The sequence below is a fragment of the Corvus moneduloides genome, chromosome 19, assembly GCF_009650955.1.
Source record: "Corvus moneduloides isolate bCorMon1 chromosome 19, bCorMon1.pri, whole genome shotgun sequence".
NCBI classification, from domain to species: domain Eukaryota; kingdom Metazoa; phylum Chordata; class Aves; order Passeriformes; family Corvidae; genus Corvus; species Corvus moneduloides.
In genome coordinates, this window is record NC_045494.1 from 12,295,195 (window position 1) to 12,318,035 (window position 22,841).

Here is a 22,841-nt window from a genome sequence, read left to right on the forward strand (position 1 = left end):
TCCAAGTGCCACATAATGCCTTAGAGCCCTCAGCTGTGGCTTCGTAACCCCACCACCAACCAGGGACATCCCAGGGACATCCAAGGGACATCGTTGCCTCTCACAGTGTCCCTCTGCGTTGTCCTGGGCATGCTCCCACCAGGGCCACGGGCAGCACCGCTATACAGATGTAAGAGGAGATCTTGTTTCTCTTAACTTGAAACCATTTCCTTTCCCCCACTGCCCTCCCTCCCCTTGCTCCCTAATTCATCCCTGGGGTTTTAATATCTATTTCTCCAAGTGCCACATACCAAATTTACTGCTCGCTTAACTGCACTGACTTCAATGGAGAAGAGCATTTAGGGTGCTCCAAGGAGGTGTAAGTAGGAGTGATGTGATGGAATTGAGTAAAGGAAAATATAGTCTGACTGTCAAGAAGAGTTTCCTACCAGCGAAATCTATAGACTGTGGAAGTTTCCCATGGGAATGAGCAGAAACCAAGTTGCTGAAGTCATTTTAAACCAGCACAAGAGAATAGGAAATCAGCCCAGCGACTGGCCAGAAGGAAAGGAGAGATGACATAATGCTAGTTCTCCATCTCTAATTTCTGTGGCTGCATTGCTTTGTCCATGAAATTATTTTAACACAACTGGATTTCTCCTTGTTGTGTGATGCAATGGCCCTTGCTGCTTTGGAGAAGTTTCAATTCTTCTGCTAAATTCTGCCCTGGATTAAAGCAATACCCACTGCAGCCCCCATTAGTCCTCCTCTTACTTCTGCTGTTTGCAAAACCCTTCTAGGGTCTTCTCAGGCTTCTTCCCTGACTTTCCTGAGCCTCTGGCTCCAGTCCTGTACTTACTGAGCTGTATAGAATGGACCAGCCATTGGGAATAGTGGGAGGGTTCATCCAGGCCAACAATGCCATGTGGGGCTATGGAAGGTACCAGACATGGAGCTCACTGGCAAGCAGCAGAGAGCCCCCAGATGGAAATCTTCCTGCCTTCAGGGATCCTTCAGGTAGATTCCTCATAGATAATTTTCTGGAAAATCATCAAGGAATGATTTTCATCACTATATATTTCCATCATTTTATATTTCCATCATTATATATTTTCATCATAAAGGAATGATTTTCATCAAGGCACGTAGGGAAACGCTGCTTTCCCTGGTGACCTCTGGCTCTGGTAACCCCTGCCTGCCTAATCTGGGCTCTGTGGATAAAACCAGGGCTGCAGATGCAGTGGCCCTGCCCTGCTACCACCCAGTGGCTTTGGCAACCCCTTGCCCACGGAACTTCCTAATGTATTTATGAATGACTTAACATTTGCTCACCGTCTCAGCATTAGCAAAGCTCTAGTGTGAGTAACCTCCTACCTCGCACAGTTCCCAGATAATTACAGATTAGAACAGGCTAATTTTTATTTTTGTAAAGCTGTCAGAGATCTATGTTTGTTATTACTGTCTCCTAGGTTGCCAGTTGCATAAATACATATGTAAAACCCCCTTTGATCTCTAAGTATAATGACACAGATTTATCAAATGTTTGCCTTTTTCTGTCTCTTTGAAAAGGCTGATTTATGGAGTGCAGTCCCTACCTCCCTTCCTCTCTTGAAATATGAAGTGTTTGTGATCAGCCAAGGTAATATTTAATACCCTGCCAAGAATCCTTTGCACTTCCTAACAAATGAACTACAACCTAACCAAATGGTTCACATCTGTTTAGCCTCTTCTTTTTAACTAAACAAATTAGCATTAGAATACCTGGACGGAACACAAAGTCCCTTTCTAGATGACAGAACACAGACAATTATTAGCAAGGGGAGTAACTGTACTGAAAGGAGCAGGCATGGATGTAGCAGATGTTTTCACATCTCCTGTAGTGTCCATGAATGACCCGCACCACAGTGGACACACTGCCACAGCCTTTTGAAGTGGGTGAGAAGTCCATTCAGCGTCGCCTTCTGAATGAAATTAAAGGCACAAGCCCCAGTGAGTTTAGTGCTCCATTTAAACCACTTCCAGCAAAGACAGGTTTTGCTGGGGAGTTGTTTCCCCCATAAATGGCTAAAATAAAGAACATCACCCCACTCCTCCCCACTCACAGGCTCAGGATTCTCAGGAGGCAACAGCCTGCTCTGGTTTTATTTCTGTTCTCACTAGTGCTTTCTCATCTCAAGAGCATCAAACCACCCAGCCTCATCATCCTTCCTTTCTGGGAAATACGGTGTGATGGGTTATTTGGGGTTTAGGAGAATCACAAGGCATAAATGAACATCTGCAAAGTATAGGTGGGATTATTACAGCCTCCTACAGTCTGCACATGGGCAATTACAAGTTCACACCCCTCCAATTCCCACTGGGGTCCTAAACACCTTTTAATCAGAAATTCAGGAGAGGCTCTAGGGTGGAGGTGGGACAGGACAGGGTGAGACGGGCTCTCCACTAAGCACTCAGTTAATTGGATTCATTGCTGGAGGAGGTAGCCAAAGGAAACAGGTTTTATTAGGGCTAACACTTAGCTTTTATTGTAAATGTTTTGAAAAAGAAAACACTCTAAAGCTTCACAGAGATACTGCTATTAATACATCATCCAAATAACAAGTGATTAAAAGCAACAACAGCTACTATGAAAATGTGGCTTTGCAGCACCGGACCGCATGGGATGCAGCTGGGAAAATCATTATGAACACACCAGCGGGGTGCAATTATAAATAAAAACAGCTCTGCAAAGGCTACAAAAGCAGCAATAATCAGTCCGGTCTGTGGTTTAGTAAGGGCTACAGACATTACGGAAGGTGCTACTTACTACCAAAGCCAGGGACACCACTGGATGAAGGGATGCAACTTCGGGAGAAGTCAACAGAGGGAGTTCCCGCCACCGCGGCCAAGCGAGACTCGGCCCGCACATCCCGGCAGCCGCGCGGAGCAATCCCTGTCCCTCTGGCCATCTGTCCAGTACGGCCTTCCTGCAGTCCCCACTGAAAGAAAGGCATACAAGCAGCGGGCGGCGCTGGACAGTCTCCAGAGCTCTGAGCTGTGGAGTCCGACAGCGTCTCTGGCACAGTCACGGCTCCAGAGACAGACGTCACCAAGGCTCAGGTCTGCAGGTACCTCGTTCAGCTGCACTTCTTCCAGCCTGGGGGCTCATCTCACCCACGGGCACCTCCCAAACACCCCCACGGAGCAAGCCCTGCAGGAAGCCCAGCGATGCTGCTCCCAGCAGGAGCGTGGGATGCAGTGCTGGGTGACTCCTGGGGACCAGACCTGCCGGGCAGCAATTACACCACAGAGGACAGACCCCCTCCCACCCCAAACCAGAAGCGTTTGTCATCTATTGGCAGCCGCGGAGGCACTGCCTGGCCTGGCCAAGGTCCATGGGGTCCAGGGTGGGGACAGACCTGCACTCTGTGCAGAGCTCTGAGTAGCACAGTGAAGAGACAGCATGGGAACATCTGCCTGCAGATGGTTGCACTACACTCTTCCCAATGCTCATTTTCGAAGTGAGGAGGGTTAATCAGCCTCACTCCCAACATATTGACAGCTCCTGCCAGTCCTTGCTCCCGTTGAAAGCCAAGTGCAATGTAACAACCAGGTCAGAGCAATCAGATGAGACAGAAGAGATCTAAATAATATTCCTCTCTGCTGCTGGGTGACAACGTGGCCCCAGCCACCCTGCTTCCCCCTGGCATGCCTGAGTTTCCCTTTGGTGCTGCTGGGAGTGGTTCAGTGCAGGGATGGCCTTGGCAGCTCTGCAGCACAAATATCCATCCAAACCTTGGAATTAACCTGATAAACTCAGGCTGTTCCTTTCCCAGGTCTGGATGCCATCCAGCAGCTCCCCTGGAAGCACTGCAGAAATGCCTTAATTACCTTGTTGGCATCTCTGTTTAAACTTTGATACAGTGTCTCCTCTCCATGGCCAAAAAAAATTTAAAAAATAAACAAAACCCCAAACATCTCCCAGCTTTTCTCAGCAGCAAAAATCTTGATCTTTCTCCTTGGTTAAAAAAAACAAAAGATGGGTCTCTGGGCCAGACACTTCTTTGCAAATGAGCTTTGAGTGCTGTGTATCCAATTCTGTGCCAGAAGGCGTTCAGTGTTGGAGCCCATCCTGCCAGGCTGGGAGATCCCCCAGCACCATGGTCTGGTCTCTGTGCATCCTACCTGCAGGTATGACTCTTTCCCTCTTCCCTCTACTTGCTTTTTGGGTGAGGAAGATGGGCAAGATGTCCCCAGTGGTCCCAGTTAGGGACAGTTTGGTCAGTGTGGGAGATCAGATCCCTGCTGTTTCCAATCACCCAGGGCAATTCCCCAAAGTCTGTATTTCCCTTGAAGAACAGAGTCCAGCTACAGCCGCAGTTCTGAGGGGCACAGGCAGTGCGTGTTACAGCACGTATTCAATGAAAAAAATGTATGAAAGGGAATCTCTAATTAGAATAGAAAGTGTTACAAAGGGGAGCAGGGGGCAGAAAGGACCATGGGATGCATCTGGAACAGCAAAAGCAAGGGAAAAACCTCAACCACAAAACAGCCCCAGTCCTGGGGGCTGCCCACACTTCGGAGACACAAGGAAACCTCCCTTTAGGTACCTCAGTCCCTCAGTGGGCAAGACAGAGTCAAGTGTCCTAGAAAAATGGGAATACAAGCATGAATTTAGAGCTGTTCCAGCACTAGTGGTGAGGGCCAGGCACCCTCCTTTCTAGCACCCTTTTTTAAGTCTTTGTGCTCTCCCAAAGCTCATGGGCCATGGCAGCAGCTCCTTACCACCTCCCCAGGACTGTCTATGCCCACCACATGCAAAGCATCTCTTAGGAAGGGTCAGCAATGCTCAAACAAGCATCTGAGAGCCACGACCCTTCAGGCACTGGGAGAAACACCCAGCACCTTCCCAGAATGGTTTAATGCGCCAGCCTGAGCCCGCTGCCAAATTGTCAGTTCTCGCTCCAAGGCCTGGGGGTGCCAGAGCTGGTTAGGAACGGCAGGAAAACATCTCCACATTGTGGGAAAACAGCTCGTTTTGCCAACCCTGTTCTGTGAAACAGATGAACTGTACTTTTTTGAAATACTGGAAAGTAGCCCAAGGTGCTGACCCAGGCTGGAAAATCTTCAGTGCAAACAGGTAAAGTCTGGAAGCAGAAAAGCAGAGGTGATGGAGGATGGAGCCAGTGGAGCCCAGTGACAGCACAAGGAGCAGTGGCCATTAACTAAAACACAAGAAGTTCCACTTCAACATGAAAAAGAACTTACTTCCACAGAGGGTGGCAGAACACTGGAACAGCTTCCCAGACAAGGTGTGGAGTCTCCCTGTCTGGAGACATTCCAAACCCACCTGGACACATTTCTGTCACCTGCTCTGGGTGACCCTGCCTTGGCAGGGCACTGGATGAGATGATCCCCAGAGGTCCCTCCCAACCCCAGCTACTCTGGGATTCTGTGAACAGAAGGGTTCGAAGGCAGCTCTGAAGCTCACTAGACCTCCTGTTGGAGCCACAGAAGCCTGTAGCACTTTTATTTCAGAGGGGACTAAAAACCATTGCAGGAATCACCCAGAAGGGCACAGTCTGAGGGATCTCATGGAGGAGGGTCATCACCGATGACACTTCTGAACTTGCAACACAGGTGTGACCTTTGACTCCAAACTAACCCCAAGCTGTTTGGGAGATGATGAACATTAGAATCAGACTCTGACTTACCTTGGGCGAGGCCAAGTGCTGGACATGTACCCCTGGGGGTCAAGCCCTGCCCTGCAGCACTGACCTTGCCACAACAGGAAGAAGAAATTGCAGCACCAAGAGGCAAGTAACTGACTCAAGGTCCCATGGGCAGCACAAGTGGCATCCTGCATCCCATGTGCCCTCACCGGGACTGGCTCTTTGCCTGGTTAAGAAATTCCATGACTCAAAATGCCTTTGGGGACAGCCTGCAATGGAGCACCTAGAATTACCACCTCCAGCAGAGCTGCTTGTAGGAAATAGTGCTGATATCTCTATAATAGGAAAGTGTTCTGTAGATACCCTGAACTTCCAAGGAAGAGGGAATATCTAATCACCTCTGGAGAGCAACTGGGACAACATGCTTTCTATCTGTAATGACAATGATTTCTAACAGTATCACTGTTTCCATTCCTACTCTCCTGGGACCCTCAGAACTGAAAAGGACGTGTGTTTTGTGTAAGCCCTGAAATGCCGTGGCCTGGCTGAGTGGGAAATGCTGCTGGAGCCAGGAGAGTGTGAATGTGTGACTCTGCTGGGGCAGATTATATCAGAGATTGATCCAGGAAATGTGAAAAAAAAAGCCCATTGGGGGAAATGAGAAGGAAAACGCTGTGAGCCCAGGGATTGGGTTTCCTCACTCATGCTGGAACAAAGAGCAGAGCACTTTGTTCCACCAACTGCCTGCTGTGCTGGCATGCCTCCCTGGCAGGGGTACCAGGATGCTTGCCCTGCTCGGGTACCACACACAGTTCATACAAGACCTGGGGCTCCTTGTGAACCTGAGAGCTCAGGGCAACTCCCAGTCATGTAGCCCAGTTCCCCACACCACCCTGCGAGTGGTGTGCTCCGTGATCTGCTGAATGTCAGGGCAAAGGAGAGAGGAGGGGAGACCCCAGTCCCCCTGCAACTCTTCAAAGCCTTACCCAGCACTCACCCTGCCAGGCTGTTCAGAACAATGGGCATGGGCTGACAGAGACATGAGCTGTTCCCTCCTCCAACAAGAAGTATTTCCATCCCTATTTAACAGCTGGTGCATTTCTTCTACAGAGATCTGGAAAGAATGAAGATTCCCTGAGCCTTAGGGCTACTGTTTCATCCACAAAACCACACAAAAGGTTTCAAGTCCAAATAGACAAAACCTGGCTTCATCATCTTGAGTCGCTGGTTCAGATTTCTCCATGAGCTTCAGTCCAGGCTTCTGGTGGTGCAGAGCTGCCTCCTGTGACAGCAACACCGAGATGGGACCCTCTCAGCTACCAGCAGACCTAGGGCTAGGAGGGACACAGCACAACACTGCTATTTTTTTCACTACCACATAAAGAGCAGGTATTCCATGGCCGGGGGTTGGAACAATGTGGTCTTTAAGGCTCCTTTCAACCCAAACCATTCTGTGATTCTGCAGGGCCAGTTCATGGGGAGTTCCTGAGTAACCAGGATAAAGAGTGGTGAACAACCATATTCAAGTTATCCAAATGGGATAAGGAAAAAACAACATTGCAATTCCATGCAGGAACTGCTGTTCCAGGTTCAAGGAGCCCTCAAAGCCTGATGTTTGCACAGCCCAGCACAGAGATGCAGAAAGCCCGGGTTTATCTCCTGTGCAAATCCATCCCAACAAGGCACCTCATGCACCTCACCTGCCTCTTTCCCTGCAGCAGTAACAGCAGTGCTGGAGGGGGGGGATGGCTGGCATTAGTACCCCCTGGAGGGTCACAGGGACCACAAACATCCTTGGGTGACGGCAGACAGTTCAGGATTTTTAATTTTCCATAGTGGCACCAGCAATATTGAAAAACAGACCTGAGAGCACCTACTTCAATATCCGTCTGCCACCAAGTCTTCAGTTTGGGAAGATGTCTATTTTCAAAGCACATGCAACAGCAAAATCTCCTAAAGGCAGTAAAATGGCAGCAGATGGTTTCATCCACACCTGACACATGGCCAACGTGCAGCAGAGCAGAGAACACTTTCTAGGTAAAGAAAGCATTTCTTTTTAAATAAGAAATTTAAATAAGGTATAATCTTACATTTAAATCCCAGATCCACTGATTCTAAAGCCATGCTTTCCCTCAAGGGCAGACCCACTGGGTGTGGAAATAATGGTGCAACCCAGTGACCTGCATTTTGCAGACATTCAGTGATGATTACAAAGCTCCCATCCAGCCCTAAACCCCGTGAATGCTACACATTTTGGCCCAAGAAATGAAGCTGACTCTCTTCAGGACACAACCACAGGCATGTCCTTGAGACCTTTAATCAGAATGGAATTCCTCAGCAGCACCCAGGAATTGCAGGCCATCTGAAGCCTGGCTCCATAATGACTTAGGAGAAACCCACAACCCTCCTGCGTCAGCACCACTTTCTGCCTCTGGGAGGAAAATCTGTGGTTTTTTATGAGCCATCTGCTCTTTTCAGGTTCGTCTCCCACCTAAAGGTTGACCAAATTCTTTGGTTTCGCACAAGCCCTTTCCACTCACACGCAATTTATTTTCAGTGTGCTGCTTGCACAATAAATCAGCATTTCACAAGCTGTCCTTGCTCTTGCAGTGGTCAAAAACATTGTTGCTGTGAGAAGTGCCCCAAAACTATCAAATACTTTTGCAATTAACTGAACCCGACCAGAGTTTCAACAAGAAGTGAATAGTTTAAAACAGATTTGGAGCACTCATCTCTTTTTGGACAGTATGCACTTTATTGCAGAGAAGACTGGATGCATTTTTAAAACAAATTCAGGAGTTGCACAGTTTCTATACAGTTCCACAAAGTGTCGCCCACAGTAACTTGAGCACAGTGGAGTCTGTCAGTGAGGGAGCTCCATCTTGTCACCTGCAATCACTCATGTCACCAAATCTTGCAGCCAATCATTTAAGAGCCATGGAAACAGGTGGCCCTGCTCCTGCGAGCACCTCTGCCAGAAAACAGAGGTTAAACCGTGTCACTCCTGATTTACACCAGCATAACTGAGACCAGGAGCCAGGCTTGGATCATGAGAGCAGCCAGGGAAGGTTTTATGTCAGTGTGATACACCTCTGGTGGCAGATTTGTGACGTTTCCTGAAGGGCTTTATTTGAGATCAAGCTCAAGACAGTGTCTTCCTTTTCAGGTATTGCTGTATCTTTGGATCAGTGCTCATCCTGCTGCCCAGTCCCTCTCCACATGGGAAAGAAATTTTGACTTGATATGTTTTCTTGGCATGAAAACACATCAAGTCATAACAGGCACTACCACAATAAACTATCGCTGTCTCTGCCTCCGATGCTGCTGTGTTTGGGAGCACCCCAGCAGGTCACAGCCAGCTCCAGGCAGGATGAGGGCGAGCCACAGCTGAGCAGCAGGATCACAAGCATGTTAGACTGTGACCAGAAATGTTCTTCAGCATATCAGTTAACAGGGATAATGCACTTTCCTCAGGAGACCATCCACAATAATTGCTTTGGAGAGACACTGGCTGCATCAGCAAGTGAACATTATGTTAGATTAAAATCCCCAGCTCTTTTTCTGTAAAATGTGTTTCCTTACCTATTAATCACCCCCAAGGTGAAGCCTTTCTGAGCCACCACTCACACTGTGACATTAAACATAGCTCAAGCTTTTGATGCCAGTCCAGAGCTTGTCTAAGGATGCTGAGACTGAATGGGCTGGCACAAGACACATTAACATGGAAAAGCCTTACAACCACCTGACTCTGGCATATGCTTCTCACCTCCTCCACAATTCACAGCCTCTCTGCCATAAACAATAATGGTGATTTTTACCAGCTGAAGATCTGACACACAGGGCTCAAACACTAATGACGTAAAATCACTTGGGAGTCAGAAGTTCCCTGTGACGGAAATACAGTAGAATGGCTCAGTGTGTCCAAGGGATACACTACAGGAGAGCTGTTTAAATGCTTGTGTGTGTTGTGCTGAAAGAGAGTTTTCTTCGCTCCTTTAGCACTGTGCCAGGTGTATGAGAGCTAAAAATCTACTGAGGTGAATGGGAACCTTGGGAAGAGCAGCTGATTGAAAAAAGCCCCTAAAACGGAAGGCTTTGGTGTAATACCAGTACAGGTACAGCACAGATTGAGAGAAGAAGAGTTCACCCTTTCATGTGCCCAAAGTTTAAATTAAAGGAAGGCGTGCTTGGGGAGAAGGGTGAGAAATCATTCATTGGTCACTTCCTGATGGCTTCACCAAGGCTGCCAGGGCTGACAGCGGCACGTGTGCGCATGCGACTTCCTAACTTAACTACCTCAACTACTCGTGAGAAAAGAGGCTGTGACTCATGGGGACTTTGGAAGGCCATCCCAAAATGATGTGCTCCTGGCATAGGCTAAATCATAATCTGTGATGAGTTAAGGGGCCTAAGGCCCTGAATGTTTTAAGGTCTCCTGACTATTCCCTGTCAAAAGAAAATAGAAAATTATCACATGAAGTGGTCGCTAAGCACAAATGATTCCTCTTAGAACAGATTCCCAAAGGATCCCCCCTTGCAATTACTAAAATATACTACCTGATGTGTCACAAGGATGACAGGTATTGACATTTAAGGCAATCTAATTTCCATAGCCCTCTCACGACTTCTCCCCTGTAGGTCACCTTTGTCTTCCTTCTCCAGGAGCGATTTCTTGCAGGTGAACATGACAAGCAGCAGCATTGGCAAGTGCCACAGACTGCAAAAGAAGAGCTTCCTGGAGCTGCTGCGGTCGGCGTCCCTGTAGAACCGAAAGCCGAGGTAGGAGATGTAGAGGTTGATAGGGAGCGAAATGATGGGGAAAGTCCACGTGGTGATGTCGAGGACAGGAGCCACCGTTGAGAGTCCAATTAAGGCCAAGCAGTGACGCAGAGCCACCCGCCTGCACAGCCCCGGGTGAGTGACAGACATCATACAGTATCCTCCTCGGGAGTAATCTTCCCGCAGACCCCAGCTCAGGGCATTGAAGTGAGGGAACTGCCAGGAATAGAGGATCCCTCCTAACAGTAATGCACCTGCAGGGGGAGAGAGAGTGTTAGAGGGTCCCTGCAGGAAGTGGCACACACAGACCTCAGCTGTCACGCCCTGTTTGCAGGCGGGCAGTGCTACCCACCTGTGACACCAGTGACACCGCACACTGGTGACACTGCTCTGTACAGGGATAGGGCAGCCCTGTAAGATAAGGAACCTCTGGTTTTCATAGCATTCACATGGGGTTGGAGCACGGTGGTTTGCCTGGTTTTGGAGCACTTAATTTGAAAAGCATTTCGGCAAGTCGCTTCCTTCTAATGAGCTACTGCTAATTGGTTCCTGCACCAACTGTCTCTATCTGAGGGAAGATTGGTGGAAATGAAGCAAAATTGGACAAGAGACTGTTTTCCTGGGAGCCTCTAGATTCTACTCTCAGGTTCCTGATTTGGTGCGTCCAGAGAAGAAAAAAAGCCAGTGGGCAGAGCAGTGTCACATCAACCAGACACAGGGAGCCTGGCTCAGTGACAGAGGAAAAGGAGGACAAGCTGCTGCTCCTGAGACCTGGGGAAACACCACACCCTGGTAGGCTGAAGCAAGGCCAAGCCCTCTGTCTGCCCATTGCATGAGGGAGGGAGGGAACTGCTCCCAGTATGGGACAAGCTCCATCATGGACCTGGGCAGGGGACAGAACCAGCAGAAGCTGTTAATGTACTAACAGGAGATGGAGAACTTACTCCTTCAAACCAAAGAAACTTCTAATCAGTTTGATCAAGTAACTCTATTCACACCAATTAACTCCTTTTACACTCAAAAAGGAGCTATGGAAGCACCACATTTCTACAGCTCTTCCTGGGACACATTACAGCGTTTACTGAAGCAGAAGCAGCTCATGTGCTAATTTCAGTGAACCTCCAGGAAGCCCTCAGACCAAACTCCCTAAACTAATTTTATCTGAAGACACAAAAAAATCCCCCAAGGCTGTTGCAATGTTATGAGCATTCCTGGGTTTTCCTTTTGTTTCCCCAGTTCCCAAACCCTCTGCTCTCACATTAACGCTTTCTTTGTATCTCCCTGCCTCCATGAGCTCATTCTCTATGGAAACTTCTTCTCCAACTGGAGCCACGCATCCAGCATTTTCTTAATGACCTGAGAGAAACAGCAACACTCATCTGCAAACAGGTTAAGGTATTTAAATTCTTCCCCAAACACTCAATTCTTCCCCAGCAACTCTGAAAAAGCCCAAATCACTGTGTCCTCTGAACAGCTTCATGGTTCAGATCTCCTCTCCATCTATTCCTTGAAGCTGTGCATGCCTAGTTGTTGTCTCTAACAGCACAACTCCCACTGGTGCTGTCATGCAACTAATAATAATCTCAGTTTGCCAAATTGCCTTTTTTCCTGTATCTTACCACCAGTGAAGGAACTCTCCATTAGACTTCACGCAGGTTTCCAGTGGCTTATAAATCCAGTAGTGGTGTAAAAGACCCATCTCATTGCTTTTTTGGATGAGTAACAAATACTCCTTGAGGTGAGTGTGCACCTCTCGAACTTGATTACCTGAAGTACAGAGATAGACACACTTACCTTAGGTGTGCAGCTTTCAGAACAACATTGTCTGTCATGGATTCCAGGTGATTTCATGGAATCACAGAATGGTTTGGAAGGGACCTTGTAGATCATCTCATTTCATTCCCTGCCATGAGCAGGGGCACCTTCTATTAGACCGGGTTGCTTCAAGCTCTGTCCAACCTGGCCTTGGACACTTCCAGGGATGGGGCAGCCACAGCTGCTCTGGGCACCCTGTGCCAGGGCCTCACCACCCTCACAGGGAAGGATTTCTTCCTCACATCTAATCTAAACCTGCTCTCTGTCAGTGTGAAGCCATTCCCCCTTGTGACTCCAGACCCTTGTAAATAGTCTCTCTCCATGTTTCTTTTAGGCCCCTCCTGGTACTGGAAGGCCACAAATTAGGTCACTCAATTTCCTGGTCTATGGCCCAAAATGCTTCAAATCCAGCTATTCAGTCCTTCTAAAGTTGATTTTTTGGATGCGGGTATTAGCACCTTTTCTCAATTGGAACCTTTTAAGACAGTTGAAAATGATGTACCCCAAAATTACCAATCATTTCAGAATATCATGGCCAGAAAAGTCCTTTTGGTCCTAACAGAACAGTATTTGTTTCAGTTCTGCTGAAACCTGAGGGAGCAGCTCTGCTGAAATAAACCAGAATTAAACATACTGAAGGAGCAGTTCTCCCCACACCAGGAGAAACAATGGGGAAATGTTCTTGTCATAAGTCACTCTTTAGCTTTTTCCTATTCTTGTAAAACACATTAACGGAGGCAAGATCCTAAATGTGCTGCACCTAAGAGAGCAGTATTTTTCAAGTATCACATCTGAAGTGCTTTAGAGACACTATAGCTTGTCATTGTCAGAATTCAGGTAAAGGTAAGCTACAATTATCCATCAGCTGAGGACACCTAAGCAGATGAAGCCAGGGCCTAAGACGTGGAGCAGAGCCTGTCCCTGCTTCCCACAGCTCCAGACCTGTGTCCGCATCCCTGTGTTTCGGCTCTAACACAGGTTTTGCTTATTCAGTTGTTCAAATGTTGTGTGCAGCCAAGCTCAAAATACACCCTAAACCTCAAACACACAAAGCCCCTTAACAGTTCCCTTACTATGACACCATTAAAAAAAAGTCATCTGGAGAAACTTTTAAACACAAACAGACCAACTAAAATACTTGAGGCTGGATTCCCATTTACAAAGCTCTGGTTTTTACATGCAAGCCTTTGGAATTTAATTACTTTGATTACATTACAACCATTGAGATAATTGAAATTTTACAGAGAAGCTGAACAGTGAAACTATTTAATAGCCCATTATGAGGACTTTAACTGACCCAATCTTTTTGTTAGGTTCCCATGTGCTGGGACATCCTGTAATTTCCTTGGCCCAGGCGGAGATTGTCGGGTTGTCAGAGAATTTTAAGTGTCACATAAGACTGATGACTTGCAAAGCACGGCACATAGTATAGTACAGTTCAGCATCAAATGAGCTCACAGTAGGAATCCTGTCAAGCCCAGAGGAGACATTGTAATACTCATTAATTACTAGATGAATGTTAACTATGTCATAATTAAGTCAGCAGTGTTTTTAAGCAATATTACAGCGAGATGAACTCTGGAGACAAATCTGTTTCCAAACAGAGCTGAGTCTACTCTATGGCCTCTGTGCCGTTCCCAACAGTTTGGGAACTCAGTTAAATCACTGCAAATCTCCCTTTTCTCTACAGAGTTTATAATTAAGTGAACATCAGACGAGGTTGTTCCCAACTGGAACATGTGGACCTGGTGCAGGGTTCACAAAAGCAAAGCTGGTTGTCGGAACAGAGTCATTGCTTGGGCAGCGTGAGACAGCCAGCACCCAAGGGACACCCAGGGACACCGAGGGACATCCAGCACCTTGGGGTCTCTTGGCTCCTCCACAGCTTGTGGAAATCTGAGAACAGGCAGATTGACAGGAACTCACATCTCTCTGCTTTTTGCAATAGTTCATAAATTGCAGGACCACAAGTACCTGGCTGGCTCATGGGTATCCCAAACTCCTAGGCCTTTTTGGCCAAATTTTTAATTGCTGCAATTGAGCCCGTTTATGACCAATTCTTCTCTCCAAGTGTGAGAGCCTGGGACAGATCCAGCAGACACTTAGAAATCCCAGTAACTTGTCAGATCAGTCCTGTTTGATTTTGGAGAAAATGAAGTCAACTAAGGAAAACAGGGCCCAGGTCTCCAGAACTCTTTCACTCATGTATGCAAAATAGGAATAAAATATTTTCTTCCTGAGTTCCTATTCTTTCATCTCTTTTCACTGTCTTAAATAATCTCAGAAGTTCCAGGACTGCAGAGAACCAGGTAGGTCCTAAAGCACCCACGGAGCTCAAGATAACAGGTTTTATCATTCCTCACGAATTTTAAGGTTAAGCTATTATTTCTTTTCTTAAATTCTTCTTTGTGATTTATTTAAATAGAAATAGACCTCCTTTTTAATAAACAAGAACAAGCTGAGATTTTTATTTTATTTTAATATCTAAGATAAAGCAAAAATGTCAACTGGCATTGAAGAAGGTAGAAAATGGTTCCTTTTTTCTGTAAATATATTTTTATCTAGTGAAATACTGAAGCTTTATAAATTGCATTTTTCCTAAAACAAACAGGACACTAAATTCCACAGTCATTCAGCAACTGCTTGGATGTCTGACAGTTCAATAAATTTGGGTAAGACTTGGAAATAATTGTGAGATGAGACTTCCAAAAGCAGCTAGTAACTTTGTGTTTGCAAACTACAGCAGCTGACAGTCTAATTTTCAGAATTACAAGAGCAAGAAGCACACCCCTCTGAAGTTCTGCTCTTTAAAGTGTCAAGAAGGCCATGTGGCTTTTTAGAAATCTTGATTAAAATTTCATGGTTTGTTCCTTCTAGAGCAATTTATGAAGATCTCATTTGCTGAATGGTCTAAATCTCAGGTGAGAGAGCAATGTCAGTGCAAGAGCCAGACGAAATCCTTGGGTAGGAAGAGCCCCCAAGAGCAGGAGGCTGGAAAATGGTTTTTAGGGTGTAAGTCCTTGCAGACCATGAGCTCTGACCACTGGTTAACATCCGGAGAGGAGAGGAGAGCAGAGCATTCAGGCAGCAACAGCTCCTTGTCCTGCCCACCCTGGGCTCACAGTAACATCAGTGCCACAGCAATGAAAAGCTCCAGATGCAGATGTCAATTCCTCAAACTTCTCACGTCCCACAAAGGATAGTGTTCAAGTCCATACAACATCTATTCAAGAAAGAGTAAGTACATGCAGCTGCTGAGTTATCAGTGCCAGCATAACTCTTTCTGAGCAAACCAAGCAACCTGAGGACTGCAAACCTACCTTCTTAACCACTAAAGGGCAGAAATAATGTTTGAATTCTGCCTGACTGTCTCATGCTGAGGATGCCACTCTCTTAAGTAATGATCTGAAATATGCCTCTTTCATGCTGGCAATACCTTTCATCATCAAAGAGCTTTACACCTGTTCAGTTGGCACATGGAGCCACTGCGATGGTTTCACCCACAGATAATTATTTCAGCTGTCTGCCTTAAGTGAGACACAACAGTTTGGGATGGTCCAATTGAAACTCTCAAAAAAATTTCTGAAGACAAATTTCTCCAGGGAAGAAAAGGACTTGAGCTACAGGAGGGCACAGGCTGGAGCACAGTGTGTGTTGGTGGAAGCTCCTGCCTCAGGAGCAGGGTCAGCTAGAGTCCGACTAGCCTGGGCAGGCAGGTGAACATGGGCCTGTCCACACAAGTCAGGACAAACATGTCCCAGATTTTCTACAGGGACTGCTGTATCAACACCGTGTTCCTGAAAACACACTGCAGAGGAACAATGTGTGCTCCCCTCTTGCCCTTCTCATTGTTCTGTAAAGAACACACAGTGCTTTCCCACTGCACAGAGTTCTGCAAACCTCTCAGATCACGTTCAGGTTCCGGGCAGGACAAACACCTATTCACCTAATCAATAAAACAAAAACAATAAGGAATGGGAGCTAACCTGTAGCATCAGTTCAAGAACAGACTCGCTCCTTCTGTCTTTGCTTGTGCTGCATGTATAACTGGGAAGTGGCCAACCAGCCATTAAAATAAACATGGAATAGTTAAATATCAGCTCCAAAACAGATGCTGAAATCTTAACTGCATTTCCCAAAGCTGGTGTTTACTGCCTTGGCAACCTAAGAATGTTGTTTTGCTTAAAGCACAATTTTAGTAAGTCTTCTGCCTTGAATAATGTGAAAGAATTTTAAAATTATTTCCAGACGTTGGTAGCTCTGACTTATGAGAGAAAAGCACTGGCCTTTTGTCTCTAGGAAACGGGTACGAGTTTGGCTGCTGTAAGGAGGGGAAGGCTTTGGCAGTGTAAGCTCAGCCTCTTAATGGATCGTAGTCAGGAAACAGCCACACACCGTTTTACTTGATAGCGCACAACTGGCTCTCTTCCCTTAAAAGATGTTGAACAAATTACTCCTCTTTAATCCAGACAAGGTAGATTAGAGATCAGAGATTTGACTTGGTCCAGCTGTATCCACCTGCTTGTGAACAATCGTGCTGTCTCAGGCTGCCTTTTCCACAAGAAATTTTAACATAACCAGTCCCAAACTTTTCACCACAGTCCTGTATGAGTTTTACAGGATTTACATATTCGCAAAAAGTGCAGAGGATACCTGTCCAAAACTTTTATTTTCTGTCTTTTATTTTGTGTTCATTCACAAGTTTAACACAGTAGTCTTCCCTGGAGATTTCTGTGAGCAATTATGGGGGTAAAGAAAGAAAGATTTTAAAATTTTGTCAAAGCCTAGTTCAGGTTCAATGTAATCTTTAAGGATTATTTGGGGGTATTGGTACAAAGATTCACAGTGGTGTCCTGATCCATAAGGACTGGTTTGTTCAGCTCTTGGTTGCATTTTCTGTTTGTGAAGGAGAGCTGGAAGGTACAATCATTACTGCCTGTGCTTCAGTTTGTTTCAGTGATGGAAACTGATTGTTAAATCAACTGACCTCCGGTTACAATTGTTCAAGATACTGTCCTGATACCATCCCTCCTGAGGAGAAATGTTACCAGCTACTTAATTCTTCCCACTGTCTTTAGGATTAAGAACAGGATTAGCTCGTCAAAATTTACATCCTAATTTGCAATTATGAAGCCTTCTCAAACACAAAGACATTTGGGAATTACCTAGACACTAACCTAAACCAAACTGATGCAATTCCCCTCTACTTTGCCCGCATCAGCACCACAGCAAGACAACAACCAGCACTTCTGCTTCCACTGGCAAACAAAAGCAGATGCTACTGCTTCTGCTGCATGCCGCAGGAGCAGCAAAGCAGCCTTGAGGGGAAAAAGGGAAAGTATCACTTCTAAAGCTCTGCACAAGGTCCCTGGGCTGGGACAATGGTCCCGGCTGTCAGCGTGGGATGCACAGGCCAGCCCGCACTGTGCCCCTCCAAGGTTACACCGTCATGGAAACCAAGGGCGAGGAGGAAAACACTGGAAAACTCAAAAGCTTCATGGTCAGGGGTTTCAATAGCTGCTTCTTTTGAAGGGTGGCACAGAAGGCCTGTGGAACAGGAGCGTCTAAGGGCTGCAATAGACTCCTCTGCGACAGCACTGAAAGGGAAGGGGAGTTGGCCATGTGTTTGGCTTGTCTGCAAAACAAAAGGATCCTCAGTGTCCACCAGGAATAGGAAATGAAGTTGGCTGTGGAGTTTTTCACCTCGAGAGAGTGTTCCTGGTTCTGCCTTTAACAGAAGGAAGCCAGATGTCCTCAGGTACGCTCGCCACATGGAGAAAAGCTGTGGGTGTATGGATACACACAGGCATGCGCACTTCTTGTGTGACACACAACAGATTATTGCAGCCAAAAGCCTCACAGGGAAACACCTTTCATTACACAGGCAAGGCTGAGAAAACAACGCCATACATAACTCACCTTAGCTAACCCCAGCAACAGATGCCATAAAAGAAGAGCCTGTTGAGTAAGATGAAAATACACTCTTCTGCAAATATGTTTAGGAAGTATTTACCAAAGGACCAGACTCAGCAGAGGATTGCAAACCTGCAGAGCCATGCAGGGGCTCCTCGTCAGCCACCTCGTCCAGGCTCTGGCAGGGCTCCCACTAGCCCAAGGGTGGGAGCCCCTCCTGCAGACCCCCCTGTCCTGATTTCTCTGTGAGTGTTGTGTTTCACACCCAGGGGCATGGGGCTGCCCCATCAGCCACACACAGGGTAGAAAACCAGGCAAAGGGCACGCTGCCTGTGAACCCCAGGTGCCCCAGCAGTCGAACTGCCATTTCTTTTGTCTCTTATGAAGATGGAAAGGAAGAAAAAAATAGCCCACTGGCTTTTGTCCTAAATTCAGACCAGCTGCTCACTAGTATTGTCCCTCTACCTCATTTTTTACAGTTTTTACCCCCACAAAGCATACTCCTGGGCCCCCAGCTTCAAGTCTCATATGTCAGTGACATGAATATCTCCATTTCCTCTGGAACAGACCACAAATTCTGCCCTTTCATCTGGGAAGTGAAACCCTGAAAAGCTGAGTTTACCAGTGGGAGTTTATAGCAGGAGCGTCCTCTGCTCCGGCAGCAGGACGCTGGAGTTGCCCTGCTCTGGCGGCTGGCTCCCAGACCTGCTCCCACATCAAGGGGCTTTGAAAGCTCCAAGTGCTTAACTGGAAGAGACACAAAGACCTCCAAGCTTATTTTGCATACAATTAAGTTGTTGTTTTGCTCTCCCTCCTACTGGCAGACAAGTGCTACACCAGGGAAGGTATGAGAGACTCCAGCCATGACAGGTTGGGCACAGGCCCCCCCTCTATCCTATTCTCCTTTTTTTTGTTACTGAAACCATCCATCTGCCAAATGTCACTAGCTGATAAGAACTGCCCGTTTTTAAATCCCCTTTTGTATATAGATGCTGGCTGACATAATTAATGTCTACCATACAACACAATTTGAATTACAAAGTAAAGGCAATTTAAAAATCAGCCTCCACATGATTACAATTGATACCGAGTCTATAAATTCCATAGCCCCAGGAATTATTTAAATTTCTGAAAATGAATGAAAATCAGTACAAGATGTCTTTCAGGGAAATGAGACCAGGAGTGGAGCATCTGAGATAAAGTAAACAGTCTCTTGAGATAAACATTCTTTGGTGCAGTAATACCTATGGCTCCTGGGCCACCACGGCTCTGCAATGTCTGCTGCACTGTCAGGGCCCTTATCTGCTCTGCCACCACCACCTATTCAGAATAAATCCCTTTAGCTGATAAGCACATTAGGTTGAGGAGCCCTGCTTGTCACTTCCATCTCACTGGGTGGTTTGTATGAACTCCGTGGCACCAAATTGCTCTGCCCCGCGACACTGATCCTGCTTGCCGGCAGGATCCAGCCTTCAGCACCTGAGCAGAGCATGGTCAGTGGAAGAAGTACAAAAGTTCTTGGGCCCCCAACATAAGAAGGAAATGGGACTGTTGGAGCAAGTCCAAAGGAGTCCTCAAAGTTGATAAAGAGACTGAAGCATCTTCCCAATGGGGACAGGCTGAGAGAATTGGGGCTGTTCACCCTGGAGAAGAGAAGGTTGTGTGGAGACCTCACAGCACCTTCCGGGACCTGAAGGGGCTACAAAGACGTCTGAGAATGACTCTGCATCAGGAACTGTAGCGACAGGACAAGAGGGAATGGGTTCAAACTGTAAGAGGGGAAATTTAGATTTGGTATTAGGAACAAATTCTTCCCTGTGAGGGTGGTGAGGCCCTGGCACAGGTTGCCCAGAGAAGCTGTGGCTGCCCCATCCCTGAAAGTGTCCAAGGCCAGGTTGGATGGGGCTTGGAGCAACCTGGTCTAATGGAAGGTGCCCCTGCCCACGGCAGGGGGTTGGAACAAGATAATCTATAAGGTCCCTAACCATTCTAGGATTCTATGAAAATGTGTAAGGCAAAAAAAAGAGGCTGTGGCATTTGAAGACATTTACTCCAGACTCAGTTTTCCTGTTAACTAGAAATAACAAGTTTAAATGGATATTAGTCTGGGGAGAGAGAACAGCAGTGTGAGGGTAATTTAAAGCATATATACACTGTGCCTCTTACACACCAAAATAAACAGCTCTGTTTCTTCCTAAGGATCCCTGTGCACAAGCTCAGCAGCATCGTGGCAGAGCCAGGAGCTCTCCTGCGTGTGGATCCCATACAGGAGGAAAGATCTGGCACAGAGGAGTTTGACCTCTCTCCTGTCTCTCTGCTATCACTTAAGGTTTTAAGTGAATGCCATTATTTTCCTGCTAGTCCTTCCTTTGTAAAACAATTTGAAGGTGTCTTGATTTACTAGATAAACAAATCTCTTCAGAAACAAGTAGTCCCACAAAGGAGCAATGAAATCTGCTTTCAAGGAAGCAAACATGTTACTGCAAATCACAGGCTGGCAGTTAAGTTCTGCATAAATACCCCAGATACGTGGCAGTGATAGCCATGTGATAAATGACATTTATCATACACTTCTGACGGTCTCACCTGCACTCACTCCCCCAGCAAGGAAATGTTAACATCCTCCATCTTTCATAAGTTTCAAACAGCTGCCATTAAAAAAACACAACCCCCTCCCCAAACCCACAACAAAGAATTCCACATCTTCCCAGAGATAACCTTATCTTTCACTTTTGAAATGGGAGGTGTTCCCTAAATTACGCTGGCACAAAATCCAGGGTTGGGGGGCAGGATGTTCAATCAGGCTTAGGAGCACAGAAGTTACCTACACAGAAGTTAGAAGGGGGGCAGAAATGGAAGCAAGCATTCCTGGGAAGTACCACAAGATCTGCAAAGATGTGTAGTGTAGGAAACTGCTCAGAGGCAGTGAGGCCCTGGCACAGGGTGCCCAGAACACCTGCGGCTGCCCTGGATCCCTGGAAGTGTCCAAGGCCAGGCTGGATGAGGCTTGCAGCCACCTGGTCTAGTCGAAGGTTGTCCCTGCCAAGGCAGGGGGTGGGACAGATGGTCCTTAAGGTTCCTTATGAACCCAAGTCATTCTATGATTCTATGATTGTTCTATAAATTACAGGCAAGTGTTTGCATCACTGGAAATACAAAGGTCCCAGATTTCCATCTGCAACTACACAGTATTTGTTCTTGTGCAAGAAACTGCCAAGGTATTCATCTTTGAGATAAGAAAGTCATAAACAAAATGAGACAAAATTAAAACTAGGGCTGCTCCACTCTGAGATACTTCGTTATTAGCTTCAGAATTGGAAACGAGGAACCATCTTCAGCTGTCTAAGGACCATCTCCAACTCTCCCAAGCACAAGATATCTCATAGCATCCATGTCATGGAACTCCTGAACAGAGTGGACATGACTGTCCAAACTGTTAAACACAACAGTTTAACACTTGGGTCCCCCCACAAACAGTAATGAAAGGGCTACAAAATATTGTTTTCCCTACAACCAGAAACATGTACAACAATGTGGCTGCTGTGAGAAGATTACAAGGAGAGAAAATCCACAGGAAAATGTAAACTCAAAAGGCCACCACTTTAGCGGTGAGAACTTCCCTTCTCATTAGTTTCCTGCCTCCCTTCCTTCACATTCCTCTTTGTTATTGAGTAGAATGATTTTTTTAAAATGAGGTGCAAAGGCATTTTCACACCTCTACCTAAAACTAGGTTAAGTCTCCGCACTAATTACACGTGATTAATGAGTTCAACAACTGAGACCAGGCTGGTTAGGGAAGGGACGCAGGTCTGCAGGTTGTGTATGGATGCGCACCCGTATTCCACGTGGACACGATGCTGCCAGGGGCTGAACTCTCTTATTTGCAAAAGTAGAATGTTTAACACTGAAAATCATAGTCTACAATGCCATTCTTTTCTTCTAGTTATTTCTTTTCTCTGTAAAAGTGTTTGTAGGGTTTGTGTTGGGGTTTTTTTGTTGTTTTCATTTAATACTGAAATGCACTAAAGTATTACATTCCAGTCCCTGTTTTCAGGACTCTCCCCAGGTATGCTTCATTACAAACACCAGTATCAGCTCAATAACATTTCTTTCTCTATTAAATAAGTTGCCTGGCCTCCCTGACACAGACTGGGAGGTGATCATAAAACGTTTTAGCTGCCCAAAACACACTGGTTATGCACCAGATTATCGTGTTCTGACAAAGTCTGCTTGGGTGGTTTAAAGTTATCATCTTCCACTGGTGGCATCATTGCCAGGGATCATCCCCTCCACAACAGAGCTGGCACAGGGACAAATACCAACATTTTAGCTGCAAATTAGAGAAGAAGAGCTTACTTGGGCCAGTGGGGCTCCCTGCTGCCCTCTCTGCTGCTGTACAGGGACAGTTTTGCTCTTTGCGAAATAGGTCTCAAAGAGCAAGTTGACAAATTAATGACAATCAGTGCCAGCTTAACATGCTGGGCTTTCACTGGCCTTTACAGCAAGGGCTTTTGGACACATGCAGCTCTGCGCTCCAGCTCCTCCAGGCTGAACTGTGCAGGTGAAGCACAGGCCCATGAGAGTCATCCTCAGACACCAACTCTGCAATAAAGTGGCAAAACCAACACAAAAATCTCTAAACAATGTTAGATCCAAGGTCTAAGCATCTGCAGCCAGAATGATAAGGGTCTTAAAAATACACAT

General features: G+C 46.4%; 1 protein-coding gene across 1 annotated transcript in view; it reads right to left on the bottom strand.

The window, feature by feature from the left end:
- Positions 1-8,361: 8,361 nt before the first annotated feature.
- LOC116453598 (protoheme IX farnesyltransferase, mitochondrial) overlaps positions 8,362-22,841 on the bottom strand; it is a 102,855-nt gene continuing 88,375 nt past the window's right edge. The window contains exon 7 of the mRNA XM_032129222.1: positions 8,362-10,663. Within this exon, the coding sequence (XP_031985113.1) occupies positions 10,221-10,663 (443 nt within the window). The 3' untranslated portion in view covers positions 8,362-10,220. The remainder of the gene's footprint in view (positions 10,664-22,841) is intronic.